At 47.5% G+C, this 22172-nt stretch overlaps 1 protein-coding gene across 1 annotated transcript in view; it reads left to right on the plus strand.

Moving 5' to 3' along the window:
• Positions 1-22172, plus strand: part of LOC6612650 (nuclear receptor coactivator 6) — a 44125-nt gene that overhangs the window by 17664 nt on the left and 4289 nt on the right. Inside the window, exons 3-8 of the mRNA XM_032721011.1 lie at positions 15011-15174; positions 15294-15602; positions 15698-19145; positions 19262-21752; positions 21859-21957; positions 22019-22157. Coding sequence (XP_032576902.1) covers positions 15011-15174; positions 15294-15602; positions 15698-19145; positions 19262-21752; positions 21859-21957; positions 22019-22157 — 6650 coding nt within the window. The remainder of the gene's footprint in view (positions 1-15010; positions 15175-15293; positions 15603-15697; positions 19146-19261; positions 21753-21858; positions 21958-22018; positions 22158-22172) is intronic.

Raw genomic sequence — 22172 nt, forward strand, 5'->3', positions numbered from 1 at the left:
GTCAGGTCAGGTGATGCGATGTTATGGGGGGGATGGCTTCCAAAGGGGGTTACCCGGTGCTCCGTGCTCCGTGCTCCGTGCTCCATGCTCCAGCAGGGGTGTTCCAGTTCGTTGACTTTCACGTGCGACGGGCGTTTGAAAGCCGGTAGGTTGTTTTTTATATTTATTGCGGCCCCTGCCTTCGACTTTTTGCTTCTGCTCTTGTATTTTGTATTTTTGTAAATGACAATTTTACCGTTTTGTTGTGGATGTCTGTTCACTGAACGCCTCACTTGTCCTTCCACCTGCCCAACCCTCCCCCTGGCCAAACCAGTCTAAAGTGCTTTTAACCATGGTGTTGGCGATATAACTAGGCCGTAAAATAGCTAGATTTTCCATTTAGCAAGTGCGATTTAATATCCCATTAAAATTATGACATTTTAAACGGACGGTCAGGAATTATGAAAACTAGACCTCTACAAATGTTATATGATAAATCAGAATAATATATTTGTTTTCCTGGTTTTGGTCTTTACCCAATTAATATGACAGCAAATATTATTCGTTATATTATTATATATATATATTATATATTATTCTCAAGCTCAAAATTAAATTTGGTATGTAAATTATGGCCAAAGTGACAGCACTGATGGGAAGTGCTGGGACAGCAATTTGTTAAGCCGCTTCAATGTGTTCTTTTGGCTTTATTATTATGGTTGTTGCCCCCGTTGTTGTTGTTGTTGTTGTTGCTCTTGCTGTGCAAGGCAGGAAATTTGTGTTATGACTTTGCTAATGTCAAGTGCAAACAAATGTTTAAGCCAAACGACGACGCAGGCGAAGCTGAAAATGAAGCCAGAGCTGCCGCAGCCAAGCCAGCCAGCCACCAAAACGAAACGAAAATGGCCATAACATTTGTTGCAATCAGCATAATCAAAACAGGGGACTTTGGTGGCAAAGTGGAGCGGGAGGATGAAGGTACATAAAGGCAAAGGCAAAGGTGAGCTCAGGTGAGCCAGAGAGTGTGAAACGGAAAATATGTTTCTGTTCTGTTTCGGTTTCGGTCTCAAGTGTCAGGTTATTGCATGGCAGGTGCTCGAAGATGAAACGCGAAACCAGCAGAGGGAGCGGTAGCGGGAGTGGGGATCCGATTCCTGTTCCCGTCTCCAGTTGGTTCCCCCGCCCTGCTCCTCACCTGTCTGATCCGGCCAGGTTCTAGTCATCCTCCCGGCAGCGGGCACTTCATCAGTCTACGTGTATAATGATGCTTTGAAGGGCTCTGTGTGGCTGAAATACACGTAACTGAGCATAAATAAATCAGCATTAAAAACAAACCAAAGTTGCCGCTGGAATCTTAATTGCGGTGGAAACGTTAAACGATATGGCTGCACAGCGAGAAATTGTGAGTGCTTGGTGGAGCTGAAAATGGGCATATACCTGTTATCTTCAATTAATTAAAACTGATGCAAATGTAGCTATTGGTTTGAGAACTTAATTTATTGGCATTTAGCTATCGCTAGAGTTGTCACAACTGATCTGGGCGCTACTCACGAAGTATGAATACGCACACACGTCATGTCAATCTGGAAACTGGCCAGATAATGGGAACGTGGGGCCAAATCGGATTGGGGAGTGGGAAATGAGATCGCAATGCTCGCCTGAATGTCAATGGAATAATCCCCAGCCTACCTGGTCGCTGCCCTGTTGTTTTTCGTAGGTGCATCTGCATATTTATTAAATGCATCTCGCATTGCGCGCCATCATCTCTACTCCAATTTGATATATTACACAACATAAAACGAATAAACAACGAACGGACCGAAGTACTTACATATGTACACACAAACCAGACTCGATGTGTCGAGTGCCGAGGCGAAAGAGACGGGAATAGCGCCAGCGAAAGAGAGAGCAGCATTTGGATAGATAGTCGGATTGTGGGTGCGTTTGTATGCTTTTGTGTATGCATTCAAAGGAATTAATTAATGTAGACAGCTGCAGACGAGCGCTGCGATTGTGGAAATGTGAAACAAAATGCAATTGTGCCCACATCTCGAAGATAGCTGGAGCGATGGAGAGTGAGATACCAGTAACACGTACAGTCAGAGATACATATACAAATGCAGATACGGATGTGACTGCGGCGGATAGTACAGAAAGAGATGCGAGATGGAACGGAACGGAACGAGAGATGCTTACAAGTCGGATGCTCTGGGAGCTGCCACCGAAGGCAAACTAATTATCCCCGCCATATGTTGAGTGACAAACAGACAGCTCGGGGAATTCAAAGGGGATTGCCTGGGGAGGAGGTGGCAACGCGATGGTGGAAGTGGGAATCCGAATCTGCATCGAAATGGCAATGGGATGTGCGGCTCACTGAAAAATTAGTACATCAACTGACAACCGCTATTAATAGCCCCATTCCACTCAGCCCAAGTCGTTAATTTGATTTTGAGACATCAAAACGCCGAGGAACTTCATTACGAATCATTCGTGATGTAAGCGATCAATGCGAACAGTGTTGAACAGGGAAACTTACCAAGTGAGAGACGTCATGAATTGCGAAAAAATGCGATGGGTGTGTGTAGATTATAATAGATTGTGATTCGCAGATTTCTAATAGATTGCAGGTTTGTCTGTTTATGACTTAACTTACAAGCAATGACTAGATGTGTGTGAGAACAATTTCTCAGAAAATAATCACAGACGTTGTAGGTCCACCCAATTGAACTGTTTCCCATCGAACGTGATGGGAAGTTATGAGCATGATTTATGGGTAGTTTGTAGTTAACTTTTGATTTGTTCTGCCCTGTGACCTCAACACATCCCAGCCACCACCTCCCTTCGATGCCCACTTTAGTGGAGTGTTTGCGTTCCGATTCCATCTGCCCTGCAGCTCTCGCCCAGTCTTAACCCAACCAAAGTCGGATATAGTCGGGCAAATCGGCGGGGGGCCGTAGAACAGGAAAAGAACGATGCCCGGCTATAAATATAATTTCTCATTGCGCTTAAAGCACACTTCACTGCTCTGATGTATGTCAATTAGTCGACAAATTGATTGCGGCGCATTCAACGCCGCCCAGCAGATGAAGAAGTAGGTAGGGTGGTTCTGGAGGGCAATAACGAGGGGCTGTCTGGGCGGGAATCTCGGAGCTGTGAGCTCGGAGTTCGGAGCCGGGATCTCGGCGGTGCCACAAACCAGAAGAACAGAGACCCCTGCCTTTATGACGATGCCGGGATGGAGTTTTGCCGGTCAACTGAGAAGTGCTCCCGTTTGCGCGGCCATTCCCCTAATGCCCGTCAATTTTAACGATTTCATTTGAAGTTAATTTTAATTGCGCTTAAGTAGGAAATCTCAATTTCACAGCCATTTGGGTTCACAATCGAGGCAGGCAAATCAGAACGAATCTCAATCTGGATTTCGATGCAGTTTTAGCGGACTTAATTGTGCGATTAACATGGGCTCTGATAATGTGGTGTTTCTATTAAGTGGACTCTACAAACGATGCGTATGTGGGCTATTATTATGATCGTAATAATTATTATCATCATTAGCTAAAAACTTGTAGAATATGAAATCCGATCTATTCCTAACTCCTCGTAATGATTTGATTAACACGAAAAGCATAATTAAACCGCCATAGGTTTGGAAATCTGTTAATTAAAGTACAAGTTTATTATAGCCTATTCACCGTGCTAATCAATACTTTCCTATCTTTTTGTCGTTTCAGGTAAATAAGTCGCTTAATTACAATCAAATGATATCTGGAAATATCTGGAAATGCAATCAGGGATGGTGAAAATAATTGATCAAAAATATGTAACCTAAAACTCTTAATGATTAGCAGCAATATTTTTACAATAGTCAAATAGTTGAAATAACAGAGATTTAGTTAACTGACATAAACAAGCTGCACAATTATATGTGTATTAAATAATGCATTGCGCAGCTATTTTGCTGTCGAATTACCTCGTTATGGAAAAATCGATTTTAGATATGTTTTAACCATTTCAATTCAATAAACATTGCATCTCTTCCCCTCCAGACAAATTTGTGTTGCCAAAACACACTGCACACGCAGCCGGCTAAAAGTATTTTCGGTAAATGAATGCAAAACTGCTGCCAAAAGCCAAAATCAACAAAAGGCAGCTAAAAAAAAAAGAGGGAGATTGGTTTCCTCTGATTCCCGGGCATTTCGCTCGTCTGTTATTAACTCAAACGGTTCGGCACCTGGCAGATATTCCTGCTCCAGTTTGGCTAGTTTCATACCTACTTGAATGCTGCCGGGCTGCGAGGATTATGTGGACCAGGACGAACTACATTTGGCTCCTCCATTTTAGTCCATTGTTTGCCCATGGCATTCGTAGGAAATGCAAACATGGCTCATTCAGATTCCGAAAATTGCTTATCGATTGCAAACCAAACACTCAGCCATAACTCTTTGAAATGTTTATGAGTGGGAACTTCTTTTTTTTAGTTTTTATAAACTACGATAAAATTTAAATTAAATCTCAAGACTATAAAGGGAATAATAACACACATAGAGTTGGAGAGAGAAATATAAATTTTAGACAATATTTGTGTTAGTCAATAAATTAGTTCTAGACCTGGGCACCTTAGTAAGTTGCATTGTCATCAATGCTTTTTGCCCCATCATCCATGACTAGAAAAAACAGCCGAATTTTCGTCTATAGAAAAATGTGTTTGTTTTTCTTTGATATTGCTTTTGCGTTTTTTTCTACTTCACGCCGACTATTTATTGACTTTATTGAGATACTTTATCTGGTTTATCCAGTGCGTGAGAGTTTTGACCACAAGCAACCAACACATGCATGCTAATTGTGTTGTGATTGAATGCCACTCAATTGTGTTGCGTGTTGTGTGTACACCGCGTCGAATGCAGTGCGTGGGTGTGGGAGTGAGATGGCTAGACAGCCTGCTTCATTTTCTTCTTCTTTCCGGCCTTTGTAACAGGTTTCTGCCAATTGATTTGCCTTTGTGCCCGTGTGTTTGTGAATGCAAATTGCTGTCGGCAACTGTAAAATTGGCCATAAACCTTTTTGAACCCAAGACGGCGGAAAAGCAAAAATGTCCGCAAGAGAAACGTGTAATATATCATCCTTTTTGTCGATTATATCGCTCGATGTCTATACGCCGTGTGTGTGTGTGGTGCCCCATTTTTACTCTCGCATTATAATCCATATCCATATTTTGATTCACGAGCTGCGGAGCGCCGCTTGTTTTTGTTATTGCTGTACACAAATTCGAGGGTTGCTTTTTGATGTGCTCCGTGTTGTTACCGTTATTTGTTGTTATTGTTTTGGTGGTGGCTGCGCGAGACGTGAGAGAGCCCCAAAATCTAGCGCTCTCTTTTGGGTCTCACGTGCTGAGAGAGTGAGATTAAGTAGTTTTATTTCCACTTTTTGTCGGCTTACCGTTTTATTTGATGATTACGGCTCATAACGCATAGCGCGAAAACTAACCGCCAGGTGGCGCTGTTAATGTTGTTGAACTTTTGAAGATGTAGGAAATAAAAAGAGCATTTAAGGGGTTTTTCAAAATGATCGGTTTCTAATGAACACGCTTAGGCGAATTTTTTTTAAAGATATTTTAGGGAAGGTGATAAGCTAAAAAAAAGTTTTTAGTTTATAGGCTACTATAAAATTCCTTTACTAATAGCTCTGTGCAGGATGCAAGAAGTCCATGAAGACCTTTTGTACTATGGCTAATATACTGATTGATTGTTGACTAGTGCATATTTGCATGACCCCTATCACTCAAACAGTGCTACCACCTGTTATCATGAGTAGCCAGCTCAGCCTCTTGTATCTGGCAACGCCGTCTTTGGTCCTGGTCCTTTGCATTTCGTTCCGCTCTGGCGCTCTCTCTTCCCTCTCACACTCTCCGGGGGCCTAATGTCGCTGGGATGCCTAAGTGTTTTTACGTGTTTGGTGCACCGCACACGTCTTGCAAAAGGCGCTGCCCCACCCCCAACGCCAGCTCCTTGGTCCCTCCACCCACGGTTTCGATTTTTCTGCACTCTCGCTCTCTCCCGCTCTTCCATTATTATGGTATTTTTCCAGTGTGACCACAGCGCGCTGTGTTGTGTTTTTCTGTTTTTTTCCTTTTCGGTCTCGAGTCGGAGACTCTTCGTTCTCTTTCTCATTCTCATTCTTGCCTTCGCGCGCGAAACAACAACAGCAACAAGGTGGCGGAGGACGCGAAGAGCGCAGCGTATTGAATTGGAGGAGAGCAAATGCTAGTGGCAGTGGCAGGATATCGTATTCGCATCGGGATATAAAAATGTCGAGTGCAATGAGTCGGGCTTCTAGTCTCACGTACGTGCCGGGCTCGCGATGAATGTGGCCGTATCCGTGGTCGTAGTCCTTGTTGTCCTGCCGCCGTAACCGTTACTTCTGTGTGTCACATGCACATCATGCCAAATGTAAATGCAAATGCAATTTATTGAACCCAGGCCAAAACGTGAAGTGAAGTGCATCATCTCGCATCGTCAGTGCAGTGAAAGGCTAAAAGCAAAACAAACCGTAAAACGGAAGTGAGGAAAGGAGAGTGGGAAGAGAATCCAATTTTACTCCTGGCATTTAATGGGCCAAAAACAACATAGGCGTAAATCGCAACCAAATCTAGTGCAAAAGCAGTCAAAATTTTCACCATTTATCCGCAAATATTTAGTGAGTATCTCGAAGATGCCTCTGGGCCATAACCCCGCCCCCTTCGCCTCCACCGCCCCCTCGCTCTCTCACTTTTCTCGAGCGGAAAGAGCGGAAAGAGCACGCGTGCAAATGATGTTTGGCCTCCTGATGCACTTAAAGAAAATTGAATGTGACACAATTAAACTACTTGCATGACATTATCATTAAGTCAGATCATTAACGTGCTCATGTGCTTATGTGCTTAGCCATTTTCATTTGATAGTGTCGTATCAAAACAATATTTATTAAATTGAAATACTCAATGGACAGCAATTGTTTCATCTTATTTACTTCCCACATTGATATCATAAATATAAATGACTATTAGACCTGCGCGTTTCGGTTTGTAATTTCAAACTGTAGCGTTTTTTTTTCTTCTTTTGAATGTTGTTATTGTTGGGGCATTTTGGGGCGCAGAAGTGTAAAGCGCACGTCTTGAGGCTCAGATACGTCAATATAACAAAACACTCAGATACACACACCACTTACACTTACACAGGCATCAAGCAACAGAGAACATCAGCGGCAACAAGAACAACGTCAATTTGTGAAGAAATGCGCGCTCGTGTGACCCTATAAAAACCATCGTCATATACCCCCCTTTTAACCCCCATCAAATAGGATATAGATACAATTTTTTTGTTTCTTCTTCGCTGGTGGGCACTCACTCACACACACACACACAATACACCTAAACACATTTTGATGTACTCGTCACCCACACAAGCAGACTGGCAGGAAAAAATACCGATACAGATGCGGATACACAGATTGTGGTGGCACCTTTTCTTGGCTGTTTCGTTGGCCCTTCGCCTTGGCCCGGCCAATAGGTAACCATTAGATACTCTGGGCCACAGTGGGCGCGCGCTAATTGTGGCGTTAGGTGTGGGTGTATCACAGGAGTTATGGTTATAATTCCAATTAATCCTTGCTGTAGGGGAGTCAAAATACAGAAGAGGTTTCATTAACAAATTTAGTTACCAGAGTCTATGAATTCCGTCGAATATGAATAAAATCCAAATCCAAATTTGGATTATTAAACTAAATAGTAAAAGAATTCTGTTGGAAAAGCAACGTAAAGTAAAGCACTTAGGGTTGCTTAAGAAATCTCTTCAACGAGGCCCCACTGTACCTGGATAAGTGCCTGCCTGCAGCTGTCTGGCCTGTCCTGGTATCCATTAGATACATTTGCCCTCGCCTGGGGGTGCGTGTGTTGGCTTTGTTGCCGTGGCTATGACTGCGGCTATAATACGCCTCTGGCTAAGACGGTTTGAGATTGCCCGGATTGCCTTTATTTGGACACAACGAAATCGGATGACATGTGAGTCGGCGGGGCTTGAACATGAGGAATGTGTGCTGTAAGCAGTGCGATTTGGTTTCACGGTGGCAGGAACAGTTGCCGGAATTGTTCATTTGAGACCTGAATAATGCATTTTCAATTGGCCATAGCCATAGCCGCACAAGCAGCCGGCAAACCGCTTATAAGCTGCGGTTTGACTTTGCTTTGACGAGTCGGGCAGGTCCTGACATCAGAGCTGTGGCTTTAACCACAGCAAAAGCCCGCCAAACCACGACAACCACACAAAGTGGTGGCAAAGCCAGCCAACGATTCCGCAAGATGTGTTAATGATTTTGGCGGATAACTTACTCGGAGGAAAACCTGTTCAATGGTGGGAACAATTAATTTACAACTTTTTACCCGCAGAACGGGTAACTGGTTTGACTAACGGCGGTTACCTTGGCTCCGTAACCCATGATCCATGATAACTTGGTGGCCCAATTGGACCCGACGTTGCCTAATCGATATGTGAGCACTGGTATCGATTGATTCTGTCACTCGGTTTTATCACTTGGCTGTCATTAAATGAATATTTAATGCCCGGCTGCATTATCCGCAATTGTGGCACTATGGCCATAGGTTGAATTGTGGATCAATTTAGGCGATAACAACTCCATTTAACTAATTGAAGCCTTGGCAGTCACTTGGAGTGTCGTCAATTGAGCGTATTTTCACAGCTTTTGTATTGTCTGTCGTTGACTCTTGTGCACTTTTATTGAATAAAGTCATTGGCAGACGGTTTGACAAAGAATTTGACAGTTTGTTTTTAACTTGGATAGGTTGAGGAACTTTATTCATTGATAGTGATAATGTAGTAAAAGCATTAAGTTAATGGTTTGATGTTATGCTGCGGAATACACCCTGTGCTACTTAATTATTTATGGGCGAAGATGAAAGGTTTTGGTAAAATACCTATTCACCGCAGTTTAAATGGCGCATCTATAATTAATTTTCAATTTGGCTGCTCTCTGACAAAGACACAAAGACTTTGAAAAATAATTCGAAACTTGACCTTTACTTTCGGCTAGACGCAATTTAAATTGCAGTCGGGAAAATGTTGTTGTTCCTGTCATTAGGCGAATTATCAAGCATTAAATGACATCTAATTGAGCAAAATAGGGTGAGTTTGAAAGAGGGCAGACATGGAAAATAACACAAAATGCGAGTATATATAACTCCCGAGTAGGAGCGATACAATAAAGGAGGAGTTGCTGGGGAGTAGCACGTTTCCAAGAATTTGCCAAACAATACACAAAGTATACACACGAGGCATCTAGCGGAATCACATCGTCTGTCCACCATCCTCATCCACAGCCACATCCAGCTCGTGTGTACGTGAGCCGGGTGGTGGGCACTCAAACGTGCCTCTACTTATCGATTTTTATTTCATTTTCATCCGCTCCACTAGGAGACGGCCAGCCAATCCCCCCCGACCCACCCATTCCTGCATTTGTCACAGTGTCCTCGCTATACACGGAAAATAAAACTGTAGGTGCTTGAATTGAATTCTTTACTTACTGTCATAAACTTAATTTTGCCGCCAATTAAATTATTTTCCCCCCAATTTCGCATTGCTTTCTCGTAGAGAATAATACCGATTTAACCCTCTGGACCTTGAGATGAAATAAAAAGCGCCTTCAATTTCCAAATGCCCATTGTTAGGATCTTTTTCATTGTGTATTTGCAGCATGGCTTGTCTTATTCTCATCCTGTCCTGCCAGAGCATTGTTTTTCCTTCCTACTCTGCACAAACATTTTTTTATGCTTCTACTTATAAACGCGTGCGACTAATGGAGGAGGAGGCGAGGAGCCTGTGAGTCCCGAGGATGGCGAGTCCGTAGTCGGCGACATATCGCCATAACACCATCAACAGTTCATACGGTGGGGCTAAAGCGAGTAGTCCTCAGCCGTTCTCCATTCGGATGGACCACCTAACTCCTCCTCTTCATCCTTCTGGTTGTTGCTGCTGTTTTCTCCACGATGATGATGATCAGCATGGTGGCGATGATGATGTTGCTCCTGCAGTCGCTTACTCGGCTCCTTTTTCTGAGTCCGAATCGCGCGCACGGCTGCCATTGTTACAAAATGTGACAATAGAACGAGCCGAGAGGCAGATGCAGGGAACCAGGAGCAGAAAAAATAAAAATAAACTCAGTAGGAGAAGTTGTGGCAGCGAAATCAGCCATCCACAAGCTGAATCAGCAACAACACAACGAAAACAATGGATTGCAAGACCGATATGTGAAATACCCTTGTATTGACGAAAGGAAAATACAAGGTCATTATCGTCTGAAAATAATTGCGTGTGATTTTGGGTATCCCTTGATCGGGAGGCACTTTAGCAGGATTAATGCTTTTGTAGTTTCATTCACAAGATATTATCGAAGAACATAACGAAAAACAGGCAGGTAAAAAAGTTAAGGTTGTCACTTTATCCTTAAAGTCTTTACTATTCAGATTTCTACCCAAAGTTCATGGAACCTCTTTTTGGTTGTCCTGCAATTATTTTTATTAATAACCATCTTGGGCTTAGTCGAGAGTGCATAATTTCAATGCGATTAAAAGGAATGCCCCGCTGTGCCCAAGACCTCCGACTGAAGGCGTAATGTCCTCCAGAAGGGTAAAAGTAAGAAGACCAACAATTGCTAAAGAGTCGCAGGATGAAAATTTCAAAACGACGATGGCGGCGCCTCTTGCTGCAGCTTCTACTTAGCAATCGTTGTTGTGGAAGGGGCAGCAATGGAGCGGGCTCGCCGGGATTGGGGTGGACTACACCGTGGAAAGGAGTCGCCGTACTGAGGTCATGCCAGTCAACCGAATAAATGAAACAACAAAGGCTGAGATACAGACACGAGCAGAGGCACACACTTACAGCCACATAAAATATGCGAAAGCATAAGGTGGCTTTCCTACTTCTGCTCCAGCCGGGACCAAGGAGGAGGTGCCTCCAAAGTGTCCTGGGACGCGAGGATTCGGAGTTGGAGTCGGAGACACACCAGACTCATAGTCGCAGTCTGAGCTCCGAATATAAATATACTTTTTTTCATTCGCCATAGCTCGGTGAAATGAAATTTACTGGAGCGAAAAAAATTGTATGGTACATTGGGGTTGGAGTGGAAGCTGAGTGCTCGGATCTGGTGACTCGGCTGGGTTATAATGCGAATAAATCCCATTAACGCATGATTTGGCAAAAAGTTCGCAAATGCGACTCATTTTCATTGGGAATTTCTTGTTTCTCCAGTGATTTATGCTTGGCTGATACAGATTATGTGTGCTAAATACTCGGAAATTATGTTTATTGATTGGGTTAAATGTTTGTTAAAAATTAGCGTACAGCGAGGAAAGAAAAACCTATTATTATTCTATATATAATGCTTGGTGTTTGTGATTTAGTGGTGTCCAGAGTGGCCATTAAAATATAAATATTTCATTTGCTTTTCGGGTGTTTTAAATGTGATTTTTCCATTTAAATAATATATCTAGTGAAGCGGTACCCTATTAGTTTGCCAGTGCCTGTTACCCTTTTTGTTGTACACATTTTAATCAATTAGATCTGGCTCTTTGCTTTGCTACTAGCAAAGGCAGCTTAACAACCCGAATTACCTCCAAGGCGCACTAGAAAATATATTTTCCTTGCGGCAAGTGGAGGGGCAAATGGGGGTCGTGCCACTACAGTTGCACAGAGGGAAAACAGCAGAAACACTTTGCCACTACCTTTCAGTTCACCGTTTTTTCCAGCTGCCTTCCTCCACTCCGCTTTTCTTGTACTTGTGCTGCAGTTACGTCTGTCGTTCAAAGCGACTAAAATTTTACTGACTTTGACAAGCTGCCTCCTGGCCCGAACCCCTTCTCTTCGTGCTCCACCCCCGCCCCATTGAGAACCCCACTCCCATTCCCCGAATCCCCCTCGCCGAGTGTGTGCGCACTCAGTCAGAATTGTGCCTTGTAAATAGGATTCATCTCGCGACGAGTCGCGACCAACAGCCGCTTGGTTCTGCTCCGGCACAAAATGCAAAATATTACGCGGCTCTGGCTGAGAATCTAGATGCACTAAAAGAAATGGGGGTAAAAATTAAGGCTAGATTGAATATAGAACTATTTTCTGGCTAGAGTATGTAGTTCATCTTCGTAAGTTAAGTTCGTAAGTTGGAGCGATACAAACATGACAAAGAATAAGACGGATTAAGTCCAATAATAAATCATAGATCCATCCTGAGATGATCCTATGAACTGCCCTAGCTATTTCGCCCAGTGTAGTTCTCCCTCAAAAGCCGTCCTTAGAACGTTGATGTTGCCATTGCTGCTGCCTCTGTTTTGCGCCCAGACACTCAAGTAAATGGCCGTCAGGCAGTCGGGTGTTGGGAGTTGGGAGTCCATCCCCCGCCACGTTAGTCCTCCCAGCTTGCACAGTTTCCATCTATCTATCTATCCATCCAGCATCCATCCATGCATCCATACTAACATTTCGACCATTTTCGCCATGTCAGGCGGCAGCCAAAAGTGCGCTCATCTGTGGTTCGCCAGGCAAAAAGTTTGGCGTATCTATGAGTCTGCTGCGTCGTTTGTTGCTGTGTGTGTGTGTGAGTTGGGGTGCGCTGGTGTGTATCTGTGTCTGCTTGTCAATTTATCCTTTAGTTTCTCTCTCATTCCGTTTTTTTTCCGCCCACTTGCCACCCATCTCTGCCGCCCGTTAGTTGCGTTTGTGGTCTGCCTTTGTGTGAAATTACGAAGTCTCTGCCTTCTCGCTTCCGCCGCCTGCTAACTGTTTAATTAAAGACTACGGAAAAGGGAGTTGTCGTGCCAAAGATATCGCTGGCTGGCGTTATTACACAGCCGTTGGAAGCGGCAGATACAATGATTATGCTTCTATGATATCGCGTAACTCAATTATTTTGGTTAATACTTCATGTTATCACTCAAGGCCTCATAGGGATTGAATATAGGGTTATCTACAAAGTGCTGACCTCCAAACTTTCCCATAATGTGGGTTTAATCAGCCTTTTGTATCTCCCATCGAGTAGTTCCTAATTATGATCCCGTAGATACGATTTACAATTTAATTGGCACTATAAAAGGATGTTCCCCTCATTTAAATGCGTATGTTTAAGTAATTACATAATTGAAATGAGAATGCTGCGACAAAAGCGTCAAAGGCAAGTCAAGCTGAACAGGGGATTATCCGCGATTCCGCCATTCAGTTGTGAAGCTGAGCACATGGGCACACACTCGTGTGTGTGAGGTGCATGGCGCTGTTGCTCTTGATTTGGACTTGTGTGCCATATGCAATCCCGATGCCAATCCTTTGGTGGCGGCAAACAAACATCGTCCAGGCAACAAGCATCCAACGAGCAGAGCACACACAACAAAAGGCAGCAGACTCGCATTACTCGTTGCCAGGAATATATCACGGCCAACACAAACCCTCCCCCGGCCTTCTGGCCATCTTGTGATGAGGATTGAATGGCAACGTCTGCTGCCAGCGGGGAGCATTCAAAAGGCAAGGAGCAGAAACAGGAGGAGGAGGAGGTGCCCTCCGCTCTGTAGGCAGATGCAGGAGGCGCTTGTTAAATTCTTTTGCATTTAGTTTTGCTGTCGATAATGATGCTGCGTCGGCAGCAGACTTCGAAACACTGGAGCCCAGCTCTTTCCCATCCCCGAGCATCGAAGGCACCTTCCTTTTCCACCTCCAAAGCCTTTCAGTTGCCGACAACCAGACGAAGATGTCGATTTTGATGCATGCTTATGCTCGCTTATCCTCCTCGTTGTCTGTCCATACTCTTTTAGAGGCTATAACAGATGGATCATGCATTATGTGTTGGATCATCGTTTGGAGTATTGGAAAAGATTCACATGAAATGATTCATTTATCATCGAATTGTTACAGTGTTTGAAAGGAAAGGATATATTGAAGAGCAAGTGAAAATATCGATTTCAATTTTTTAAAAAAGGGTGTTATCGAACGCAACTTGCTGGCAGGTTGGTAATGTTCGAGTATTATATTCCCTTTTGATTCTCGTTTCTGGAGCCCTTCACTTGCATCTGCTGCCTGCTCCCACATCCACATCTACATCCTCGTTCCTCCCTCACTCGTAGACATTCAGCTGCGGCAATATATGCAAATTATTCCTGGGAAGCTGCAAACGAAGCTTCGAGAAGGAAGGGTTTAATACAATTTACGTGGATAAAGTAACGAATTATTGAACCATACGGTACGCCCTGGACAAGAGAAATAATTTAATAAATTCAAATAGGTTGGCAAAGCCATAAGGAGTCCATATCCGGTGGATTAACTCCCTGTAAGCTCGATTCGCTCCACGCCCTCCCATCGACGCCTCGGGTTTTTCTGAAAGCGAGCTCCCAATTGAATTAAATGCCTGTCGAGATTGCCCATGCCTTTGGCCAATATTTGAAAGCCGAAAGCGGACCACTACTCCCAGCACCTCTGAAGGCCCGAAAATCGAACAAAAGAAGAGTGGGAAAGATACTCGAGCCGAAGAAGTGCAAAGAACTCTTGAAATGAAACTGGTTCTGGCCCAAAAGCCAAGCCAAATTGTATCTGTCTTCGGCTCGTGTGTCGCAGTGTGTAAGCAAAGAGAAGTGGAGTGGAGTAGAGTGGAGTGGCTCCCAGCTCTCAGCTGGTGTTTGAAAATGTGCTAAGTTCTCGCTTTTGTATGCACAAAGGGGGGCCAGGAGTGGGGCCGGCCAAGGGGTAGAGTAAACAACTTTGCGAAATGGCGGACAATTATGGGAGATGCGCCGCCGCCGGTTGGCAGTGCTATCTGCGAGAGATACTTGGGGCAGCCGGGGACAGTTGCCACTTTGGTCACGTACCAAAAAACGATTGCAGCTCCAGATATGCCCGCATTTACACACACTCAGTATATGTATATACGTTTATATCTGGGTCAACTTTGTGCCTGATTTTGTAAGCAAATATTAATTTCGCCCTGGCGCTTTCGCTTTGTTTCGTTTCGTTTCCAGGAATATTGTCTCCTCCGGGTCCGTTTCTGACGCCCAGTCCATCGCCATCGATCTCAGCTAGCCCTCGTCTGCAACCATCGCCATCGCTCTCGCCGTTCCCACAGGATGTGGTGCTCGTAGCCGGTGGCAGCCAAGTAAACGCCAACAGCAATCCCCAGGAACACGTAAGTTGATTTTCGCGAGCAAGCGCACAATTTTTCGTACTTTAATAACAGATGGGAGCTGGTTTTAGATTTTGCACATATTTAAAATTAAATTTGGTCAATTCTTTCTTCTGTTGTAGGAGCGCAAGGCGGCGACGCCTGGCAGGAGACAGTCCATCCACCAGTTCACCAATGGCAGTCCCAATGCTGGAACAGTGGTCTTCCAGCCAAGCCCCTCACAATCGCCGGCCGCTGCCACGACGGTCATCGGCGTGACCAGTGGTGGCCTCATAGCCACCGCCGCCGGAGGAACTGGAGCCGGTCTGAGTACCGGAGTAGGAGCCGGGAGCAGTTCCGGAGTAGGAATTGGAGTCGCGCTGCACGGAAATGCCATCGGGAACGAGCTGAATGCCACTCTGGTGGGATCGAATAATATCCAGCTCAATAAGGTATGTAGATCTTTTACATATAGTATTAGGTAGATACACCATCTTAATATCATATTGCACTTAATAATTCATTGTTTACCATTTTTCCATTGCAGAAGGGCACAAAGCGGGCAACCCAGCAGCAGCAGCAACAACAGCAACAGCTGGGACACCAGATCTTCAGCAGCGCCGTTGCACCCACATCGATCAGCAGTGCGACTGCGGTGGCAGCCGGCGGCGGAGGCTATGGACAGTTCAATGCCACCGCCATCAGCACGCCCACCTCGTTCGCCACGGCCGGCAGTGTGGTCAGCAGCAGCGCCAAAGGTCCGACGAAGGGTCAGAAGGGGCAGCAGCAGCAGCACCAGCAGTTTCAGCACTACCAGAGCAGCAGTCCCCTGATAGCGGACAGTCCCATCCCGAGTCCCAGCGGCGCCATTGCTGCGGCGGCGATTAAGCCTCCAACCCCGCAGCCCCAACAAATGCAGATGCTGCCCCAGCAGTTCACCATCTCCCAGCAGCCGCAGCAGCAGCAGCAGGCGCAGCAGGTCTTCCAGTTCATCCAGGGACCGCAGGGCCAACTCATAGCCACCACTCCCCAGCAACAGCAGCCCATCCAGCAGCAGCAACAGCAGCAGCCTCAGCCAGTCCAGCAGCAGCAACAGCATCGATTCGTTAGCAATGCCGGAGTCACGGGAATGTCCACCGGCAAGACCGGCAAGGCACCGCAGCAGATTCTGCCCAAGCCGCAACAGGAGCTGCAGCAGCAGAAGAAGGGCGCAAACGGCGGAGCGCAGATCTCGCAGTCGGCGCAGCAAACTGGCCAGGCCAACAATCCCACCCAACAGCAGCAACAACAACAGCAACAGATCCTGCTACCTGCCACCACCAACCAGCCGCAACAGTTGCTCCTTAACCAAATGCCCGTGCTGGTGCAGCAGAATCCACAGGGCGTGCAGCTAATTCTGCGTCCACCTACGCCCCAGCTGACGACCACACCGTCCCTGGTCATCCAGCAGAATGCCCGCGGGCAACCCCAACTCCAGACGCAGCCGGCACAGCAACAACTGCTGCGGATAGTGGGCACCAATGGAACGACAATGCAGCTGGCTGCCGCGCCCACCTTTATTGTGTCCTCGCAGGCGAACCTCATCCATCAGACGGCGGCGGGCCATTTCCAGAGCGCCATCAAGTCTGGCACGCAGCTCACGGGTCTGCATGCGGCTCTAGCACAGGCACAGGCCCAGGCGCAGGCGCCACGATCTCAGCCGTTTGCCACGACGGCCACGTTGAACACCCAGCTCCTTGGCCAGAGTGTAGCCGCCCAGCTGCAGAACTTACAGCTGGCTGCGGCCCAAATTCAGATGCCCAACGGCCTCACCGCCATATCCCAACTGCCAGCTCATCTGCAGCAGAGCTTAGGTGGAGCCACCATCAATCTGAATCAGCTGAATGGGGCGCATATCCAGCAAATAGCTAACGCTTTTCAGGCGCCACAGGCTCCAGGAACGAATAGCGGAGGAGCTGGCAGCACGACGGAGCTCTTCACTCAATCCTCGCCGGCACATGTGCCGCTGGCCGTCACCCCGGAGCCATTGCGTCAGCCCACGCCCGTGCCCATTATGCAGCAACAACAACAGGCTGCGATGGCCACCATTCAGTTGCAGCAGCAGCAGCAACAACAGCAGCAGGCGCAGATTCAGCAGCTGCAGCATCAATTGCAGCAAACACAGTCCCAGGTGCAGCAGGCCCAGCAATCTGTCCAGGCGACAACTATCCCGGAGCCCAAGAAGAAACCTCGACCCCGCAAAAAGAAGCAACCTCCAGCTCCAACTCCTCCAGCAGCCTCTCCGACAGTAGCACCCGCTGAAGTGAGACCCCCGACGCCACAAAAGATAGCCATTGCCGCCACGCCCGCGCCACAGCCAACTGTACGCGCCAAGTCTCCATCGCCACCGCCAACAACGATCCAGCGAAGTAGCAATGGAAAGCTGGATCTCGGCGATGTGATGAAGTTTTGCGGCATCACTGGAGACGATGACGACGACGAGGACTATGGAATGGGCCTAGACACAGGGCTAGCATCAGAACCAGAGCCAGCTCAAGCCCACGCGACTCCCACAGGAGCAGCGACGACGAGCAGCAGCGGCGACATCATGATCTCCATACCGAACCAAAACGGCAGCGATGGCTTGCCTTTTACCTTGACCATTCCCGCTCCGCAGCCCCAGTCATCGACGGGATCTCAGGCGACGGGAAACGAATCAGCCACCGAAATACCAAATATCCTCATCAAAATCGATCCAAGTGCCGAGGCAGCGGTGCCGCCATTTGGTCTATCCACGCCACGGCTGCCCACAGCAGAGGAAATTCAGAAGCAGGCGCAGCAACATTTGGCACAACAGGCGGCAGCTGCAGCAGCGGCGGCAAAGGCAACCACTGCCACGCCCACCATCAACATTAGCCTGCCTAGCATGACATTGCAGCCGCAGGTAGCGCCGGCACCAGTTGTGACGCCAACTCCTGTCCCATCCTCGAACCCGGTGTCCACGACAGTTGTTGTCAAGCCAAGAAGGAAGCCCGCGGTGCGAAGGAATGCAAAGAAACCTGACGTGACCAGCAGCGCAAGCAATATGATCTCCTCGAGCAGTGGCACTACCACTACAATCAGCAGCAGCACTAGTACCATTCTAAACAACAGTCAACCCACCACAGTAAACACCATCACTCTAACCACGCCCACGCCAGTGACAAGCAGCAGCAATTCCACCCTGATGCTGACCCACGGAACTCCGACAGCAGTGCCCAGTCAGATTGGCAACATTCAGATCTCACAGGTTCATAATCATCACCAATCCGCCTTGCCGGTGAGCAGTGCGGTGGAGAACAAGATCCAGATAATGCCGATCCTGCCACCGGGAGCCACAGTGATGGGCGGAACACCAGGAAGCGGAGGACATGCGCCCACCACCCAATCAACCCAGTTGGTCTTTCAGCCAGCGGCACCATCGGTGGCGCCTACGATTACTTCGGACTCCACTGGGTTCAAGCTCTCCAGCGATGGTCGGCAAATGCAGCTAGTGGCCATACCACAGGCTACTCCTCCATCGCCAGCAGCCAGTTCTGCCCAACCATCGGTTCCCACGCCCACTCCTGCGTTAACTGCCGGAGGAGCGACAATTATGCCACCTCAGTTGACAGGAATGCCCACCAATGTATCGGTTTCTGTGGGATCCCCTGCCTCGGCTGCGGCTCTGGTGCCACAACTCACTGGAAGCCTCACACTCACCGTGTCGGAGCAGTGCGAGCGATTGATTCTGCGACATGATCCGAACAATCCTCAGGACCATCAGTCACAGCTCATCCTGCAGGCTCTGCTAAAGGGCGCTCTGCCCAATGTTACCATCATAAATGAACCGACGCGCGTGGATCCAAACAAACAAACAACTCCGATGCTGCAACCGCAGCAGCAAGTTATCCACATACCCCAGCCACTAACTCAACCCCAGCAAATTCTGCAGCAGCAACCGAAGGTTTCAACAGCTCCCAAAATTGAAGTTAAAGGTGAGTAAACTCAAAACTCTGTATTTTTGAAAAGGCAAAGCAACCCTTGACAAATTTGTCATATTTGAAAGATCATCGATTTGAATAAATAGAATAATTGCAATTATTCCTTGCAGTGGCTAACAACAGAAAGTTGTCAGGTCAGGCAACACATCCTGCCAGCAGTATGTTAGGAATGACCAGCACTACAACTACCATGTCAACGATGAAACCACCGGTCAATCTACCCGCCAAGCAGAACGAAGTCGTATCGCAGCTACCACTGAACTCGCAGGTTCTCATTCAGCAGCAGCCTATGATTTCTGCGCAGCTACAGCCTCAGTTGCAACCCGTCACTGTGCCCGTTAGCTTGCCCACTCAGCCGGTACCGATCCCTTCTCCGGCGCCTGCTCCACAACTGACCAACAATGGCCAGCAGCGGTACATTGCCCTGCCGCCCATTGATCCCACCACCCAACAGTTGTTCTGCCTGAACAGTGTCACGAATCAGATAACTGCGATGAGTGCGGGCCAAACGGCTGCTTCGATTGGTCCCACCGAGCGGTTGCTTATTGCTCCGGCTGGTATCAATGCTCAGCAGCTGGCTCAATGTCTGCAGTTGGGGCAACTTCATTTCAATGATGTGAATCCACTGCCGGCTCAGCAGCAACAGCAGCAGGTGGCTACCACCTCGTCTTCGATGACACTTTCAATGCCACTGCGTCCTCAGCCACCGCAGCAGCAAATAGTACATCCCATCCAGCCAATCACGAATGGACTGGCCATCACCACAACGGCCAGTAGCACGCTGACCACCACCACTAGCACCACTTCGTTAACAACGGTGACCAAGCAGGTGGCCAATGTGGCGCCGATTATAGATCAAAGCAAAGCGAAACTTGAGCCGGCTAAGGCAGCCACCAGTGGAGCCGGTGGCGGAGCGGTGGTCAAAAAGAAGCCAGTGAGGAAGCCCAAGGCAACACCGACCAACGCCTCGGAGTTGGCCAATCTGAAGAACGCCAGCGTAGTCAAGCCGATGCCAAAGCTTGATCCCTTATCCCAAAAGCCCAACAATAACCCAGTTCAGATCGTGCAGCCCAATGTGGCCAGTGGAAAGCAGATGATTGTGGTGGGCAGCTCCAGTTGCACAACAACTACCACGACAACGATGAGCGCCAGCATCCAGCCCTTCCAGACAACGAGTGGCACCAAATTGGTGGGCGTTACGGTGCCGATGCAGCAGCAACAACCCACTGGCACGGCAGCTATATTACAACAGCAGCAGCAACAGAGGACGAGCTTCAGCTTGACGGCAACCACAGTGGCGACACCTGCCCCGATGCCTTCTCCAACGGTAGCGTCTGGGGTTACCCAACTCCAAATGCAGCAACTTCCATCCCATCAGGCGCAGCAACAGTTGCAGCAGCAGCAACAGTTGCAAGCACCTAAGCAACAACAACCGCAACCAAATACTGTGTCCCGGGTTCAAACCATCCAACTTACGCCCCAGATGCAACAGATCTTCAAGCAGGTCCAGATGCAGATACAGTTCCTCACTATTAAGTTGCAAAATAAATCCACCTTCTTGCCCGTCTCCACGGAAATTGATTCGGCAACTATTGCCGCCTACAACAAACCGATGACAGATGCGGAGATAAATCTGGCACTGCAGCGACTCTTCGCAGAGCAGCACCGGATTCTGGCCTCCGGCAAAGAGGTCCCCACTCCAGAGGGTATGTTGCCAACAGCAAATGGAACGGGTGGCTTCAGCCTCATGCCACAGCCAGTTCAACAACAACAGCAGCAGCAGCAACAGTTGCAAGCAACAGTTCCTGAGCCACTGAAGACAATCGTTCCGGCTAATGTCGTACAGCCCAACAACCACTCATCCACTCCTGCAGGAGCGACCACTGGTGCCACAACTGCTCCCAATGTCCAGCAGAATATAACCCAGAGGATACACATCTACCCTATGCAGCACCAACAGCAACAGCAGCAGCAACAACAGCAGCAACAACAACAGCAGCAGCTACAACAGACCGGAGCCAAACCAAAGCAGGCACAACCAAAGCCGACGCCGCAGCAGGAGCAACAATCGCAACTCCAAATAAAAGCCAAGGAACCGGCCAACAGAAGCAAAGTGACTAGCCAACAGCTACATCAAAATCCTCAGCAAATGCAACAACAGCCACCCAATGGAAGCATCAATATGTTGCCACAAAAAGCAAACATGCTGCCGGTTGTCCAGCAGCAGCAGCAGCCGCAACAACATCAGCAGCAACCAATGCTCAACAAAAGCGGGCCACCTCCACTGATCTTCGCCAGCTCTACAAATATGCTGAGCAACAGCAATAGCAACAACCTCCACACCAGCAATTCTGCGATGCAAGTGAACAACATGTTGCCCCTGCCACCATTGCAACCCCAACAGCAGCCTCAGCCACAGTTACAGCAGCCACCAACTCCAATCCTGCCGCCAGTAGCGCCGCCAATGGCCATGGGTGTGGCACCAGGACCGATTGGAAATCTAGTGCCATCCCTCCCGACCATACCGAGTCTGCCCCTGTATATGCCGAGCAAAATGGACGAAATGCCAACACAGAAACCAAAAATTGCACGCCTCTCCTTGTGAGTAGTTGGTTGATCAATGCCGATTTCTCGAAAAGCGGCCAACTGGATTGCAGATATAGCAATGCACCATCGAGCAACATACTAATTCTTGTTTATTTCGCAGGTTCGTTCGCCAACTGGAGGTCGATCAGGAGAGCTGCTTGAAGCCGGATTACGTAAAGCCCTTCCGCACAAAGGATGAGGCGGTTAAAAGGCTAATCAGGTGAGAAGCTGCTTTACATGAAGGATAGGGGAGCGTATTGCTAACATGTTTCTTTTTCCAGGTATCATTGCATGCATGAGAACGACATTGAGTTGCCTTCTGACGAAGACGAGGAGTTTGAGTCCACTGCTCTGGAATTCCAGGACAAATTCCGCCAACTGAACGGCAAGTTCCACGAAATTCTGATGCAGGAGTCAACGGTATGAATAAAATTG

This window comes from Drosophila sechellia, chromosome 3R (genome assembly GCF_004382195.2).
Source record: "Drosophila sechellia strain sech25 chromosome 3R, ASM438219v1, whole genome shotgun sequence".
In the NCBI taxonomy this organism is placed as follows: domain Eukaryota; kingdom Metazoa; phylum Arthropoda; class Insecta; order Diptera; family Drosophilidae; genus Drosophila; species Drosophila sechellia.